The sequence below is a fragment of the Chaetodon auriga genome, chromosome 7, assembly GCF_051107435.1.
Source record: "Chaetodon auriga isolate fChaAug3 chromosome 7, fChaAug3.hap1, whole genome shotgun sequence".
Classification (NCBI taxonomy): Eukaryota; Metazoa; Chordata; class Actinopteri; order Chaetodontiformes; family Chaetodontidae; genus Chaetodon; species Chaetodon auriga.
Window position 1 is genome coordinate 14,512,414 of NC_135080.1, and position 15,495 is coordinate 14,527,908.

Consider the following 15,495-nt stretch of genomic DNA (forward strand, 5'->3'; position numbering starts at 1 on the left):
ACAAATTGGATTCACTAATGCAGTTAAGATCATTACAAGGTTCCACAGCAGCACACACCCATAATTTGTAATACAGCAGCAGGGAATGAAACACAATCAGATTTTCCCTTGACAGCTTCACCTTGCTACTCCTAAAACTGCATTACTATGTGCTTTTTATTTTTAATTTGGGAAAATACTGAAAAGCAATAGCTGTGTCAGTTTTTAGTAATACAAAGAGTCTCTAGTCTTTGGAGAATTCATGAAGCAGTTTAGCATGAAAACAGCACCTTAATATGTGGAAAAATTAGAGATAAAAGACCTGAAACCATAATTACTCTGAAACATTTTTATCTTGCTTTAATTGATCAAACATGGCCTGCTTTTGCAATGTTTGGACTGCACAAACATTTGCTTTACCTTTTAATATTCAACAACAGCTAACCACCTGTGTGAGTGTGTGTGACAGAAAACAACAAAACTTTCAGAAGTTTTTCTTATTTCCCTCCATCGTCTTCCATTTTTGCTTTTCTTGTCTCAGCAGCTCTTGCTAAATCATAACATCGTCTAGTTATATAAATGCTTATAAGCGAAAACACTGTTGTGAAAATGACCCCAGATGTCTTGGGAAAATGGTGATTTTCAAGCCGCTAGCTTGCTAATGCAAATATATGCACATACTCCTACGGTATGTGATAATGTGTGTTAAATTTACTTGAGTGGATGGAATATGAGCCATCTAAATGAAGATGCAGCTTTGAACCTGAATCAGTGGAGCTACCATCTGTAAAGCTTGCAGGCTCAGAACTCCTGACATCACGGAAGGCACAGAAAAATAAGCGAGCTGCAATGCTTCTGTGCATGTATCGCTCCTCTTTACTACTGTTTCATTATCACTGTTCCAGTAACTAAAACTGACTTTAACTCAGGACTAAATAGGAACATATAAAGCATTCCAATTATGCAGTTATTACTAACTGGAGAACAACAAAATAATGCTCCAGTAAAGGCACCTGTAAATGGGAGAAGTTAGAATTAAATCAAGCCATTATTGCCATGCTATTAGCACTGAACCTCATAATGTGTCTTGATGCCAGGAAAAGCATTTAGGGGCCGTCACAGTCATCCGGCGCTTTCAGTCTGCCAGTGACATGAATAAACGAAGGCTTGCTGCAAAATAAATCTCCTCGCCTTGCCAGCGTCTCAGATATCTTTTCACTCTATTTCCCCCAGTGAGGCCATTAAGAAGACATATAACCATGCAAAACGTCACCAATAAAGATGATGGTACAGTGCTCTTATTGAGCATCTCAAATCATCTACAAGATGACCGAGCCATTTAAAGAAGGAAGTGAGCAGGGAAAATGCACGGAGAAATGACGTACACGAGGAAGCTGGAAATATACAGACAGGTCGGCAAATCAATGCGTATATGTGTCAGACAGAGAGACTGTAAAAAAAAAATTGTGTTTGTGTGTGTGGGTGTTGTGAGTTGTAGCAGAGCGTTCCAGGAATCTGTTTAATGAAAGCTCCAAACCTGGACATGAATGTGATATACTGATGAACTCTCTGAAAGTGTGCGCTTGTGTATGTGTGTCTTAATGGTCACCAGTCTATTAACGCCCTATCAATTAACAACTAAATCACCACAGAGGCAGTCATTTCCCTGTCAACGGGGGAATAAAGACGTGTAAGGGTGTGTTTCCAGTTGGCATCTTTAATGAGCGGGAAGGTGCTAAGACGCGCTGGAAACCAGCCCCTGGAAGAAAAAAACGGCACTAAGAGGCGTTGAGAGCACACCAACCTCGAAATGTGACTCATTACTTTGTGGAGAGCAGCTGAAATGTTTTGCGAGGTGGAGCTTTTAGAATTACACTGGAAATCTATAATTGTTTGACTGTATAAATTTATAAGAATCTTACAAGATGTTCCTCAAGTTGGATTTACAGTGGACGAGCATCCCACAGTACGTCTCATCCATTCACATAAAGCAGCATTTGTCGTGAGCTTTGCTAAATGTGTTACAGTTACTGAGTCTTCGACTTTCTTAATGTCGTCAGAAACTTGCAGGACAAACTACAAGCTGACCACCGTTCTTGCAGTCCCCACGCGATGTCTCCGCAGCCGTCATAACTCTGATGTGTATGCGCATAAACACCCTGAACACACCATGCATCAAGCTTCAGCAGATCATGACCTGTTTCACTCCCGTGTTTACAGATATGCCATCAAGCTTTTAACAACAAAGTGCTGTGGCAGCAGGTTAAAGTTCGGTGCTTTGTTTTTCCTAGGGCTGTAGTCAACCAAAGAAAATCTTGGTCGACTGAAATTCTGCCTACTCTTCAACCAGTTGATTCATCAATAGGCTAAAAAAAACCCATACTTTATCTCTGGATTGACTAAATAGGCTACAGTAGTCAGTGCATTATACCTTTGAAGCTGTAGCAAGGAGATGAGCCTGTAGTTATACTGCAAACAAAACCATTAGGCTATTTATTAGAGCAAACATATTGAAATATGACAACTCTGATACGCCCTTGCACTCAAACCCCCAAAGCATTAAACAAAGATGCTGACAATGCATCCTAAAGCAGACAACCTGGCAAAAAAAGAGCGCACTCCCACCACTTTTAGACACAATACCACTCAAAAATACAACACATCGGGTCTCACATCAGGACTTTCAAAATAAAGCTCGCTGAGAGACATTTAAGGTGATGGTCACAGTTGGTTAGGTTTAAGAAAAGATCATGTGTGCTTTGCTCTGGTGTCATCGTCCTCATGCTGGTACTGCACCTTTATACACACGTACTTTTCACGCCTCGGTGATGCACAAAGTGACACTGACACGCTGTCCTCCGGTGGATCGGCAGGTCTATCACATGGTTTGATGTGATACTGGCCGTACCAGAAGGTGTCTGCCTCACTTTTTATGGCATACTGTCTTCCTTTGACTGTACACAGCAGAGTTTGTGAGACTGACTCCCAGTGATTACACCCAATTACACCTTATCAGCAGTGTTTTGATGTGACCCAGGTCGGGGTCCTGAAGTTTGCGAAGATCGTAAATTTATTTTGAGAGTGGTGAGTGCCAACAGCCAGCATGGGAGCCAAGGTTGGACTGAGGTGAAGTGTTAATATTTCATTAGAATATTACATTAATGCTAATACAGTAATTAATAATGTGAAGGCTGATCAGATGGGAACTTTGGTTTGTCGTGTGTAAGTCTAACTATCATTCATAATTCAGAGGCCTAATTAATTTTATTTTGTCCTTAACTCCTAATCACAATAACAAAAGAAGACTGGCACCTCAAGAGGATTCTGACTGCGACAGTTTGACTCAGTCAGACTGCAAAGATAATCAGGTGCAGCCTGCATGTAAATGCAATCTGTGGCAGTCAATAATACATAAACAGAATTGATTTGTGAATGATTCACGATAGGCACAATCTACTGTATATTAAGTCTAGATGAAAATGAGGATATGCATCACCGCAGTAAGCAACCACCCAAACCAACACACCACACTACACATCATCATCATTATCATTACTATTGTACAGTACAGCAGATGCAGAGGAGAATAGAACAGAATTATTTATCTTTGTCTTAGTTTTGGACATGAAATGGTTTAAAATAAAAGTATTATCCCACATATCAAGAATCACATTTACAGCCACGACAGCACATCATTGTGCCTCTCAGCTCTGGCACCATAAACCAGCCATAACCACCTCTTTGTTACAAATCCTTTCCTCTCCATTTCGTTCTCCTCCGTCCCTAATTCACCTTATCACTTTCTGTCTATCTTCATCATGCTCTGTCTCAGTGGGTTTTTTTTTTTTCACGGCACACACATACAGTCACATTCATATGTGTCTGTGCACCTCAGTGACACACAGGTTTGCACACATGCATTTGACAAGGACAGAAATGCAACCACACACACACACACACACACACACACACCCACACCCACACACACACACACACACACACACACACATTCACTGCAGATTTTGGTCATGCTAATCCATGTGCATTATTTTCTATAAGCCAGTGAATAGAGATGCAGTGGCGAGCCCAGTGGAATAGTGTGCTCCTCTGGCTGTGGCACATCAAAAAGACACACACACACACACATTCATACGCAAACACAGCAAGGAGAAAGTGAGACATAAATACACACCTACACAGATGTCTATATAGTACAAAAGAGACAGACACACGGGCATGCATGTACACGCACGAGACAACAAAGAAAGACTGACAGCAGCAGAGAATATATGGATTTGTGACCCTGGGATAAGAATATGGGTTGTATTCCTTGGTGAATGGGGAAAACAATGGGGACCAGGGATTTTTCTGATCCTTTAACGCTTCCTGAATACTAGAATATAGAGGAACCAGCCAAGGTCAGAGGCAGAATTCCCTATTCTAATGCGGAGCGTTGCTCACCACCCTGAGCAAGAGTCAGGGATTAATTTAGAGATCCATTCACCACGCCTGTGCGGAGGGGAGCGACAGCAAAAAATGATGAAGAATAGAGAAGCAGAGGAGGCGAGAGACAGAATCTGGGGAGATGGGGAGACAAGAGGGAGAGTGACAGAGGAGAATGAGTGATGGAAGAAGTGAGAAAGCAAGTGGGCAAGAAAGTGAGACGGAAAGAGGGACAGGGAAAGAGAGAGGTTGGTGGTTACGCTTGTTATGTGTAGCCTGCGGAGTGAGAGCAGACGGTTCACATAGAAGAGCTTCATTTTCCAAACACTCCTCCTCTTATGGCCCAATGCCTGCAAGTGAGAGTGTGTGTGTGTGTGTGTGTGTGTGTGCGTGTGTGTGTGTGTGTGTGTGTGTGTGTGAGTACACCTATCAGAGAAAGGTAGACAGACAGAGAGACCAGCTCTGGAGAGGGAAATGGGAAGAGAGAAACAGGAAATGGAGGAGGACAAACAGCAAGAGTTTTGGTAACTGAACAGAAATGCAGATAAAGGAAATATGAAGAGGAGAGAAAATGAAAAAAAAAAAAAAAAATATATATATATATATATATATATATATATATATATATATATATAAAGTTGCATGAAAAGACCAAAACCAACAATAACATTAATCGGTTTCTCAAAACTGTGCGACTTCTCTCTCCTATCCATGTCTCTGAGCCCTGAGTCCATTCATTTCAACAGAAGACATGAAATTTTAAATCTGGGTCATAAATAGTTAAATTTTTAAATATGCTGCTTAATTTCCTCAAACAGCGGGGTACTGTGGCTTTTAGCTAACTTTACTCAAACAGGAATGAAGTGTCCTTTGGTTGGGGACTATTTTCAGCCAGGGATGAATACATATTTGGTGTATTAGTGAGTACGGTGAATATTAGGACAGTGTATGTTGGAAGTACAGTGGTCATAACAGTGAAGGAAGACCCAGTGAAGCAGTGTGCTGTGTTTGATAAGGATGCACTGCTGGGACATTAGGTACGGATATCAATGGTGTCCAGACAACAAATCCTGCTGGTGATCCCCTGACAATTCCTTTAACAGTCGGATAGACCGTATTAACTTTGGTGATCTGTTTGCAAAGTTTGTCTTGTAAGTCTTATTAATGGGTTTCGGACAAATGGAAGATCTTAGTAGGAACCATTCACTGTCATTTTTGGACTTTTAATGGGATGTATTGGCAAAAATGAAAATATTGTTGTCCAATTTTATTTGTCTGACAGTATTATAACTGCACCATTCAACACTCTAGATGTATGTCTTTACACACATTACCCCAAATTTTAAGTAGACGTGTGATATCTACGGGAACCTTGAGAAAAAATTCTCTGGGTTTTAACAACGTTTGGCTGCACAGCATGAATTTGTTATGACTAAACCGCCGGCAGGTCATTGGGGTTTAAGTGGATATAGTAGAAATAGGAGTGAGAACACAAAGAGAGAGCGAGGTTACCGGCGCCCACTGTAACGTATCTCGGTCGGTCAGGCTTCGGTGCACGCAAACACATTTTAAAAAACACCTGTTGGATTGGTTGGCACATTCACATCTGATTGTGCCCAATCTCTCCCCCCTCAGCACACCCCTTTACTCATTATGAATATAATTCACACTCCTCCCTTTACATTATAAGAAAGCCACCTGATGTGTATTCAGCGTCTTCCCACTCACACAGCTGAAAAGAGAACATTAATGGATGCAGTATGTGATGTTGTTTGTGGGTGGGAGGTAGCAGATGGACTATTAATTTTCCAATCATTGTAGGTTGTGTTCATTCATGTGGGGGGCAGGAGGTAAGAAATTGCTTTACAAAGTTTTGATTTATGATTCTGTGTGACTTGCTTTGGCTGCAGTTAAATCCTATAGTAATATCTTCCAGGGATATAAAATGTCTAAACTTATTTTACTCATGCGTAACACAGCACGAATCAATTGCTAGATGATATTCAAGATCTTTCCGACTTTGAAGCACTCTTCTGAGAGTCATTTATTGCCATTTACAGTAGCCTTGTTTGACAATGGAGCAGCTTGTGTGAGCTTTCATTTACAACCTGGAGATGCTTAAAGAAACCTGTTAGACATGATGATAAAATATCATGAGGACACGTACTTTACTGTTGTATTGGTCTGTATTGATTTTATTTTTCCAGCCTATAGTTAACAGCCCCAGCGGCCAATTTGTTAAAGCTTAATGGGACAAGCAGGTGAAAGATTACGGAACAATCACCTGAGAATTTCCTTAAAATAAGATGGATGCACCACATGAGTGTGTTAATGAGGGGATATGATATGATACCCTTGAGGGAAATTCAGCAGGTGAGGACCATCCAAAAAGCTGTGAACACCCTCACATTTTACAACAAGGGAGATAGATTTTCATATTATTGTGCTATTCTCCTCAATCAACATAACCATCACACACTGCTCAGCCCCACCACTCTAATCTTCTATTTTGTTTTGTATCAAAGTGCACAAGCAAATAATCTACACTTATTCAAAAGCTAAATGACATTGTTCAAAGTAATAATATAACTGTAGTCCCCTCTCATGCACTGACATGAATAGATCCCAACAGGAGGCAGATGAGCAAGAGAATTACACAACGGGCATCCTTTCAAGATTGTTTCCCATCTCAAAGGGGCAAACACAAGCACCCACCTAACAATATCAAAGGCATTTAGATTAGTGTGGCATAAATCAGTGTCACTCAGCAGAAAGCAAAAAACCAAACTTCCTAAATCATGCGAATACATGCAGACAGCCAAAGAAAACCTCCACAAGCAAGAAGCTAGAGTCTGCAAATCCACCAGGTGAGGACATCTCACAGTCCCGACAGAAGAAACACTAACAATGCCAATAATCTGTTTATTGATGGCAAAATATGATGAGATCAATTCCAAACAAAGACGTTTTAATGGCTAACCCTGGATCAATGGCCCAAACCAGAGAATCCTTCTCTTTGATAGGTTTTAAGAAACTGTGAACAGTGTTTGCGTGACATGACATCTGAACAGTCTTATTTTTCTGGAAAAACAAGATTTTATCAAATTGGAATTCTTATCATGACAACATTTTAAACATTCAAGACACACAGAGAGACACCTGAAACATGCTGAGCAGCTCTGAAATGTCTCCCCACATAGCCCTGTTAACACTGACTTGCCTGTACAAACACCACAAACACTCGCTCATGGGCTTCCAGGTCAACAGGGCATGTGGAGCATTAGATCTCATCTCCAAGCGAACAGACAGGGTTGGTGAAAGAGTCACTATCATCCTTCAAAAGATCAGAGAGGACACACGCACCAACACAAAGGACCACTTTCACTACTGTCAGCAATGGTTCAATAACTCACTTTATAGCTCCAATAAGCTGTAATTGTGATGGGTAATATTACCAGTTTGAAGATGGGATGGTGCCAAGTGAGAATAGATATGAATAACATAGAGAGGAGCTAAAGTATGATTAAAAACAGTGGTGGCCATAGTTGTTAGGAAATGAACCACTGGCATTGCCTTGCAGTAAGAATTTTTTGATTTAGGATAATCAAAATGTACATCAGTGTTTAAAAACAACATTTCAAAGTGGCAATTCACTGCACGACTGTTGCACAAAGAGCCAGCTTTTAAGCCACATCAACCAAAGACCACTCAGCCGCTGCATTGTGCATGACAAACATAATGGAGTTGCAGTCTGATCCTTTAAAGAACTTGAGTGCTTAATTAAACCCATCTTGAACCAACAGTATGGTGAAGAGATAAAGACTGGAAAACAAAAATGGAGGGAGCACGAAACTAAGGAAGTCGGAGAGGGATGGAGAGAAAGAAAGAGAGAAATACTTGCTTGTGTTTGTTGCAGCCTCATTTTAAGTCAAGCACATTTAAATACTTACATGCATTGGTGACGGCGAAGCTGTTGGCGGTCTCTATATTGTCGACATGTGGGACCAGGTTAAAGGGAGCTTCCGTGGCATTAGGACTGGTGTTGTGAAGGAAGATAGCTAGTCGAAACGCTGTATACTCCTGATCAGTATTCCTAATGAACAACCCACCTGGACGGAGCGACGAGGAGGGAGGGCAAAGAGGGGAGAGGACCACGATGGGGGGACAGGAAGTGAGTTATTGTAAGGTGGAGAGGGGTGGCATGGGAGCACAGTGAGGGAGGGAGAGAGACAGAAGGAGCGTAATGTGGGAAGGAAAGATGGATAGGGAGGGAGGGCAGAGAAAACAAAGGAGGGGGAGAGAGAGAAGAAAGTCAAGATCTTCATTAGCTTTTTAACAAAAGGTGATTTGTCTTTCAGCACATCCTCACTCACAAACACACGGAAACATGAGCGAAAACACACTTCAGATACCCACACTGCTCATTTCATTGATGAAATCAGAGAAAGACAGAGAGGGACAGTGGGGAGGAGAAGAAAAGAGAGACAGCTAAGCTGACAGGAAGGCAGTCAAAGAGGTAATGAGTTGGAGAGGACATAAAAGAAAACCAGATCAGAAAGTGTCAGCTAAATAAAGGAGGAGCACGGGCCACGCAAAAAGAGAGGGAGGGGGGAGGCAAGTGCCAAATATCAGTTGGCCTTAAAAAATGAGAGTATCCCTCAATGGTGACCATTCTGACAAAATGAAGAATTACAGGGCAGAGGAGAGATGATGAGAAACGCTGAAGCTGACAGTAGAGGGTCCAGAAGAGTAGAAACAGAGTTAGAGGGAGAGGAAGAACATGTGCAAATATGTGGGAGAGAGCGAGATAAGGGTTGTCCTCTCAATCTAATATTTTCATTCCCCGAATAGAACGTGTTGTTTGTGCGTAATGCTGTGGCTATCACTGATATAAATGGGCTTGTTATGCTAATTCTGGAGATAATTTCTGAATTGCTTCACACAGTAGGTTAAACTGAAATGAAATAAACTGATGTGACTGAAGTTAAAACTGAGTCTGACTCAGTTCAGCTGAATTGGATTATACCAGCAGACTGTGCAGCCTTGACATCGCATTGGGAGAGAGGGAGAAAAGGGAGGGAGGGAGAAAAGATGACAAGGGAGGAGTCGGGAGGCAGAGCATATTGAACGAAGCAATCGTCACTACATAACATGTCACTTATGCGTGTGTCTGTCTGTGTCTCGTTCGTGCTAAAAGTTTGCATTATCTTCCCTTTTTCCTTGATCTGTGTTTCTCTGAATTTCTCATTATGCCCCACAGCAGAGCAGCAACCAAAGCCAGATAAAGACATCACATCTTGAGTATATGTGGGTAATGTGCAAAGCTGCATTAACAGTATGATTCATTTGGTTTAATTTACATTAAACTCTCCTGTGTGGTCTCTGCTTTAGGGCACACACACACACACATACTCTTACACACGCACTTCCAACCAGATAAGGAGTCTAGATATGTCCCAACATGACTTGTTATTGCAGTTCCTCGAAGAAATTTCACAAAGATTCTCCTCTGTGTCAGTCTCTGCCTCTGTTACACAAACGCAAAAAGAAACTGTGTGTGCTTCCATTGACATTCGTGTGCAATGCAGGGAAATGCAAATGAATCCTCAAGTGAACTGGAGAGCCCAGTGAATGATCCTATATGTGCATATGAGTGTTTAAGGAGGATGGTCAGTGGGAGAGAAGGAAGGAGTGCATGTGTGTGTGCATCTGCACCATCACATATGCTTCATATGGCATGTGTGTGGATGCACATGCATATTTGCAGCTGTGTGCACAGCGAACAGTATGTGTGCAATTTTATGATTGCAAATGCGTAGTGTGCACGTGCACATGCATGTTTGAAAACCTGTGCAAATATGTGTGTGTGTGTGTGTGTGCGTGTGTGTGCATGCCAAGCAGGAAAATATTTAGCGTATTAAGTTTATTGGCAGATGTAGGGAGACAGAGTCAAAGAGCCGAATCTCATTATAGGACCTCCCAGCTGCCCCCCACAAGGAGTGATGCAGTGCATTCATTATCACACACATGCCTGACGGAATGTGTGTATGTGCATGTGCGTGTGCAAGAGAGAGAGACAGGAGGGATTCCATGCATGTGTTCTCCATATGCACTGAGCAAACCAATGACGATCCAGATCTAGATAACTTTATCTGTGATCTTTAAGGCAGGGTGAAAGGCAGGCTTCTCCTGCACTGACAGGAGGGTAAGTGGGGGAGAGAGAGGGAGAGAGAGAGAGAGAGAGAGAGAGAGAGAGAGAGAGAGAGAGAGAGAGAGAGAATACTGCAGTGTCTAAACAGTGAAGACTAGAAGGGAACAAAGCTTGCTGAAACATTCATGAGCCCAGAACAGCCTTTAAAATACACACAAATACAGTAAAAGGATAGAGTGAAAGAGTTAGTGTGCATTTATAAACCATATGAGTCACAGCAGAGAAGACGCACCAATGTCCCCTTAACGCAGAATACCTTGGATAAAGACCAACAAGGAAAAGATGCACCAGAAAGAAATCTGTTTCTATACTTTCCTGATCTCTTGCTACATCATTCCTGCGTGAATTTCGAGAGTTTTTACAGGGATTTTGTGCTTTGAGGGTCCCGGTGCGCCCCCCTTTCCTTGGTGACTGCTGTCCGCTAAAATCCACTAATATTCAGTGTTGTGTGTCAGATCTGTGTGGCCGTGCGTAAAATCAGCAAACCTCCAACTCACCTATCTGCACTGAACTAGGGAAAGCCCCCGTCGCCAGCCCCCAAAGGGCGGAATACACCCCGAGAAAGTGCCAAGAAAAAATAATAATCCTCATTTTTCTTCCCTTCAATCCCTTCAGAAACTGTTGAGAGACATCGAGAGAGAGAAAGGGGGAGATGCGAGAGAAAGAGAGGAAAAAAGGCGTCAGAAAAAAGGGAAAAAAGAAGAAAGATGACAGAGGGTTTCTTGTCCAGCACTATTCCTACTCCATGGTGGGCTCGTTCGCTTCTTCCCCTGCAGTGTCCGCTCGGGAGAGAGCTGTGTGTCCGGTGCACATGTGAAGACGGGGAGAGAGAAAGAGTGGGGAAACTCGCTGGAATGATTGGCGAGCTGGGAGAACAGTCTGCATGGAGGAACTGGACATGCGCGCCCCGGCTCTCTCTCTCTCTCCCCACTCTCTCTCTGTCTCTCTCTCTCTCTCTCCCCCTCACTCTCCCTCACCTCCTCTCCATCTCGCACTTATCCCTTCCCAGCCTGTCGTCTTCAACTTGCTGTAACACTGAATCTTATAGCTGTAGCCTATTGATAAGGCTTACTTGGGGTTCATGTTGGGGAAAATAAATAAATAAATGATCCGCGTGCGTGTTTGCGCGCACTACTTCGTGGTCGAGAACCCCCCCCCCCCCCAGTGTTGAACATAAATGCGTGTGTCTGCGCGCAACAAAGACAGAAAGCAAGAATGAGAAAGTGTTTCAAGGAAAAAATAGGGGAGGATTGCATGTAAAGCTTGCGGATTTATTGCGCTTTTGATTGTTTCGGTTGGTGAGGCAGCCCGAAGTGAGAGCAAGGAAGCGAGAGAGGGCTTCTGCCTGTGTCTAACTAATTATATTACAAATCCAATCCATCCTGACGCATTGGTCCACTTCCGCGGCCAAACCAGCCTCGCCGCGTCCCATCAAGGCGGCAGCATGCAGGCCAGCTGACAGAGGGAAACCTCGGGCCGCCTGCAGCTGCGGGACGCTGATGGCGCCCGGGGGACCCGCTAACATCATCGTTGTGGGTGTTAAACGTCACGACATCGTGAGCGCAAACATCTGGCCACGGAACGCGGGGAAAAAACACCTCCAAGAAAGGAAGCGCGATCATGCAGCGGCACAGCCAGATAAAATGTTTTGTATGGCTTTAAATAAGAAAATAAAGACGGTGAAGAAGAATCACAGCCTGGAGTACATTATTTTAGAGTGCATTATGTTAGAGCCGTATCCCATTCAGAGTGGTTTTATCTAGCCTGCCGGTAGCAGGTCGGTAAAACTGACAGACGGTCTGGGATCGCGCAGTTACACGGTGGCGAGCACAGTCTCATTTTTCCAGATGGCAAAACGAAAGGGATGCTTCACGGCTTGTCCCGGTGAAAGGTGCGGTCTGTCCATCTCTGAGGGGCTTTCCCGGTCGGGTTGCAGAGCTTCCGAGTAAATCAAACAGCCTGAAAAATGCGAATTCAACATTTCTTACATTTTACACTACACGTACATACACGAAAATAACTCACTTAAATGAGAGATGGACCCTGTCAGCTCAAGAAAACACAAATGATGGCCCCCAACTTTAATTCAAAGTTGATTCAAATTGAAGGTAATAGCCAACTAAAGTGGTTCTGTACCATATATAGCCTCAGAGATGTGCTTCACATCGGTGTGGTTGATCTTGTACAGCACCCAGTGGTTTCCATCTCCATGCAGCCTGCGTTCAGCTGCCCCATCAGACTGCCGGACTCTGTCCATGGTGCTGAAATCAAACTGTGCTGCAGGCAAGCAGCAGGCTGAAGGGGAGATGTGGCTCTGTCTTCACCGCTGTCACACCATGTGCCACTGAGAGCACAGTCTGCAGGCACTGCTGAAAACAAACACCACACCAGGAGATGACACTGATTAGTGACTTCTCTCTGGATAAAGGTGTGCTAATTAGGAAAATCTCCTCATGCTGCAGGCTATGAGTCTTTCACTTGGCCTTCACGTTAATGTACAAGCCACATAAGAAACGTTATGCATTGAATAGCATTTGCTGTATTTTCTGATGCGCCATTCTTCAAGCTCAAATTTAGCCAACAAAAAACGTTTTAAGGTATTTTGTTGACAATAATCCTGTATTAATCCACTGTGATTATTCTTCTAAATGTGTTGCAAATAAAATGAAAAATCAAATCAGCATCAGTTTTCATACAAACTAACTGTAGTTTCAGTCTTGTTGAGAAGTTGGTCTGTTTTGTCCGCCATACTTCCAGGTAGACACATAAGCATGGACCATAGGAGCAGTTTCACCTCCATCTAACTTCCAACAAAACTTTGGCCATGATGGACTGTAAGGAAGTCTGCAGCCATAATAGATCCACTGTACGTTGTGCTGGCTTTGTACAACAGCCAGCTTAACAGAGTGCACAGGAAACAGCACAGGGAAACTCATCTAATGTCATTTTCCCAAACTTTTCTTGGTCGACCAGGGTTAAGCCACCTGTACAATGATTTGTTTGTTTGATGGCAATGGTGGTTCAGTGGAGTTTACTTTAGCTCGCAACTGTGGCAGATGTAAAATTGTGAACCAAATGTCTCATTAAGGGAGTTCATTGACCCACTTTTCTTACTTCTTTATGAATACCCACTGAATCAGATAATGACTTGTCCTGCTGTCTCTCAGTGTGTGTGTTCATGCCTGTTCAGTCCAACTTGGGACCTCAGGTGTTACTGTAAGTGGGCTGTATACAGTAAAAGGCCGTAGCACAGTTTCACATTTCCAAATCATACTGATACTGAGTAAGCTTACTGCATTTCCAGTTCTGCTTACATCATGGCACGCATACTAACACACAAGTGCAGACACGTTGTGAGGCCTCCCTGTGGGAATGCCTTCCTTGTGCAGTGGGGTGACTTGGTGGGTGTTTAATGGCACCTTTTAAGGGATATTTCTCACTGAACTCCACATGACAACATCAATGGACATTCGCTGACATCAGTGGCATCCAGTTTTTTAGTCTTAGTACTATTTTAGTACTATTAATCCATGTCAGTAACAATAGAAAAGTAATATCTTCAATAAGATGTGTTTGATATGAAGGCACCCAGAGTAGGATGCTTAAAGTGTGAAGCTAAACTGTTCAAACTCTCATATGTTCACCCATATTGACAACCCTACCCAGATGAAAATGTTCTCTCTTGTTTAAGTTTGGTGAGTTAATGTTCAGAGCTTTTCTTTTGACTGTTTTAAAAGAAGAAGGGACCTGTGGTAAAGTCACACATTCAAACCAACACATGCAGGTATCAGCTCCAAGAAAAGTCTGTTTCAATGAGAAAAATGTAGAAAATTAATTTGCTTCAGTATATTTCAAAGGAACAAGGTCATGATTATGACCTGTTTTGTCCCTGGTCCTTTGTGGGTTTCCAGGTTTGCACAGGGCTCAAGCTTCCAGAGTCCAAAGACAGACAGTGTAGAAAGTCTAGCCATAGACTGATCAATCAAATCAATTAGACAAAGTGTTGTATTACCACATTATTAGTTTGTGATGCCCGGCTGACACTCAGGTGCAGAGACTCAAGACTGAAGCAAACCAAGCTTTACTGTATCTAAAGAACACAAAGACTATTTGACATGAAATTTGCTTTTGACTCATTCTGTCCTTGAGAGGATTTTTCCAAAGACTTGGATTGTGAGGAATTAACGGAACAAGTCGAGCAATCAAGCAAGCAAGCAAGCAAGCAACAACCAAGCAATCTTTGTTTTACAGGCCAACAAACACACAGGTTTTTCCAGCAGTGTGGATGCACTTGGGGGGAAAAAAAGATTGTGTTTTGTCTGTCTCCTGCTGAAACCCTGTATCTCTGGTATTTCCCATTTCCTGCAAATGACATTTTCCGTTGTCTTGAAAAATGCAGGAAATGGATCATGACCCAGGGACAAATTATCAATGCGTTGTATTAAAAATGTTAAGAATACAATAGTTTTATTTAATTCACCAGACATTTCACAAGAAACAAGTCTTTCATCAGATTCAGTGAGGGCATGAATTCGGCGTACTCCACAGTGCTGCCAGAAACAAATACTGTCACTGCTAATGCATGACCTATATCATCTCAGCACAGTTTAATATGAACACATGGAATTATTAGTGGTTACAACACTAAATGTTTCACACACATATTCAGCAGAACAACCTCCCTGTTCTGCTTGGAGCGAGTCAATATGGATTACGTCACAGTAGATAAGTATCTCACCCTTCCATATCTCACAGCACGTCTAATCTATACATCAGTATCCAATACATCCAAATCCATTCATCCATATATCTGTTGCCTCCCAGGCATACCCTCCCACTGTTTGATTGACCAAAGTCAATTA

General features: G+C 42.6%; 1 protein-coding gene across 6 annotated transcripts in view; it reads right to left on the reverse strand.

The window, feature by feature from the left end:
* gria4a (glutamate receptor, ionotropic, AMPA 4a) overlaps positions 1–11,489 on the reverse strand; it is a 105,164-nt gene extending 93,675 nt beyond the window's left edge. For all 6 annotated transcript variants that reach the window (XR_013077354.1, XM_076734204.1, XM_076734202.1 and 3 more), the window contains exons 1-2: positions 11,131–11,489; positions 8,373–8,531 (exon numbers count right to left, since the gene is read on the reverse strand). Coding sequence is in view for 5 of the 6 variants with exons in the window: in XM_076734204.1 (XP_076590319.1) it covers positions 8,373–8,531; positions 11,131–11,224 (253 nt within the window). In the remaining variant the exon portion in view is untranslated. The remainder of the gene's footprint in view (positions 1–8,372; positions 8,532–11,130) is intronic.
* Between the last annotated feature and the right edge of the window lie 4,006 nt (positions 11,490–15,495).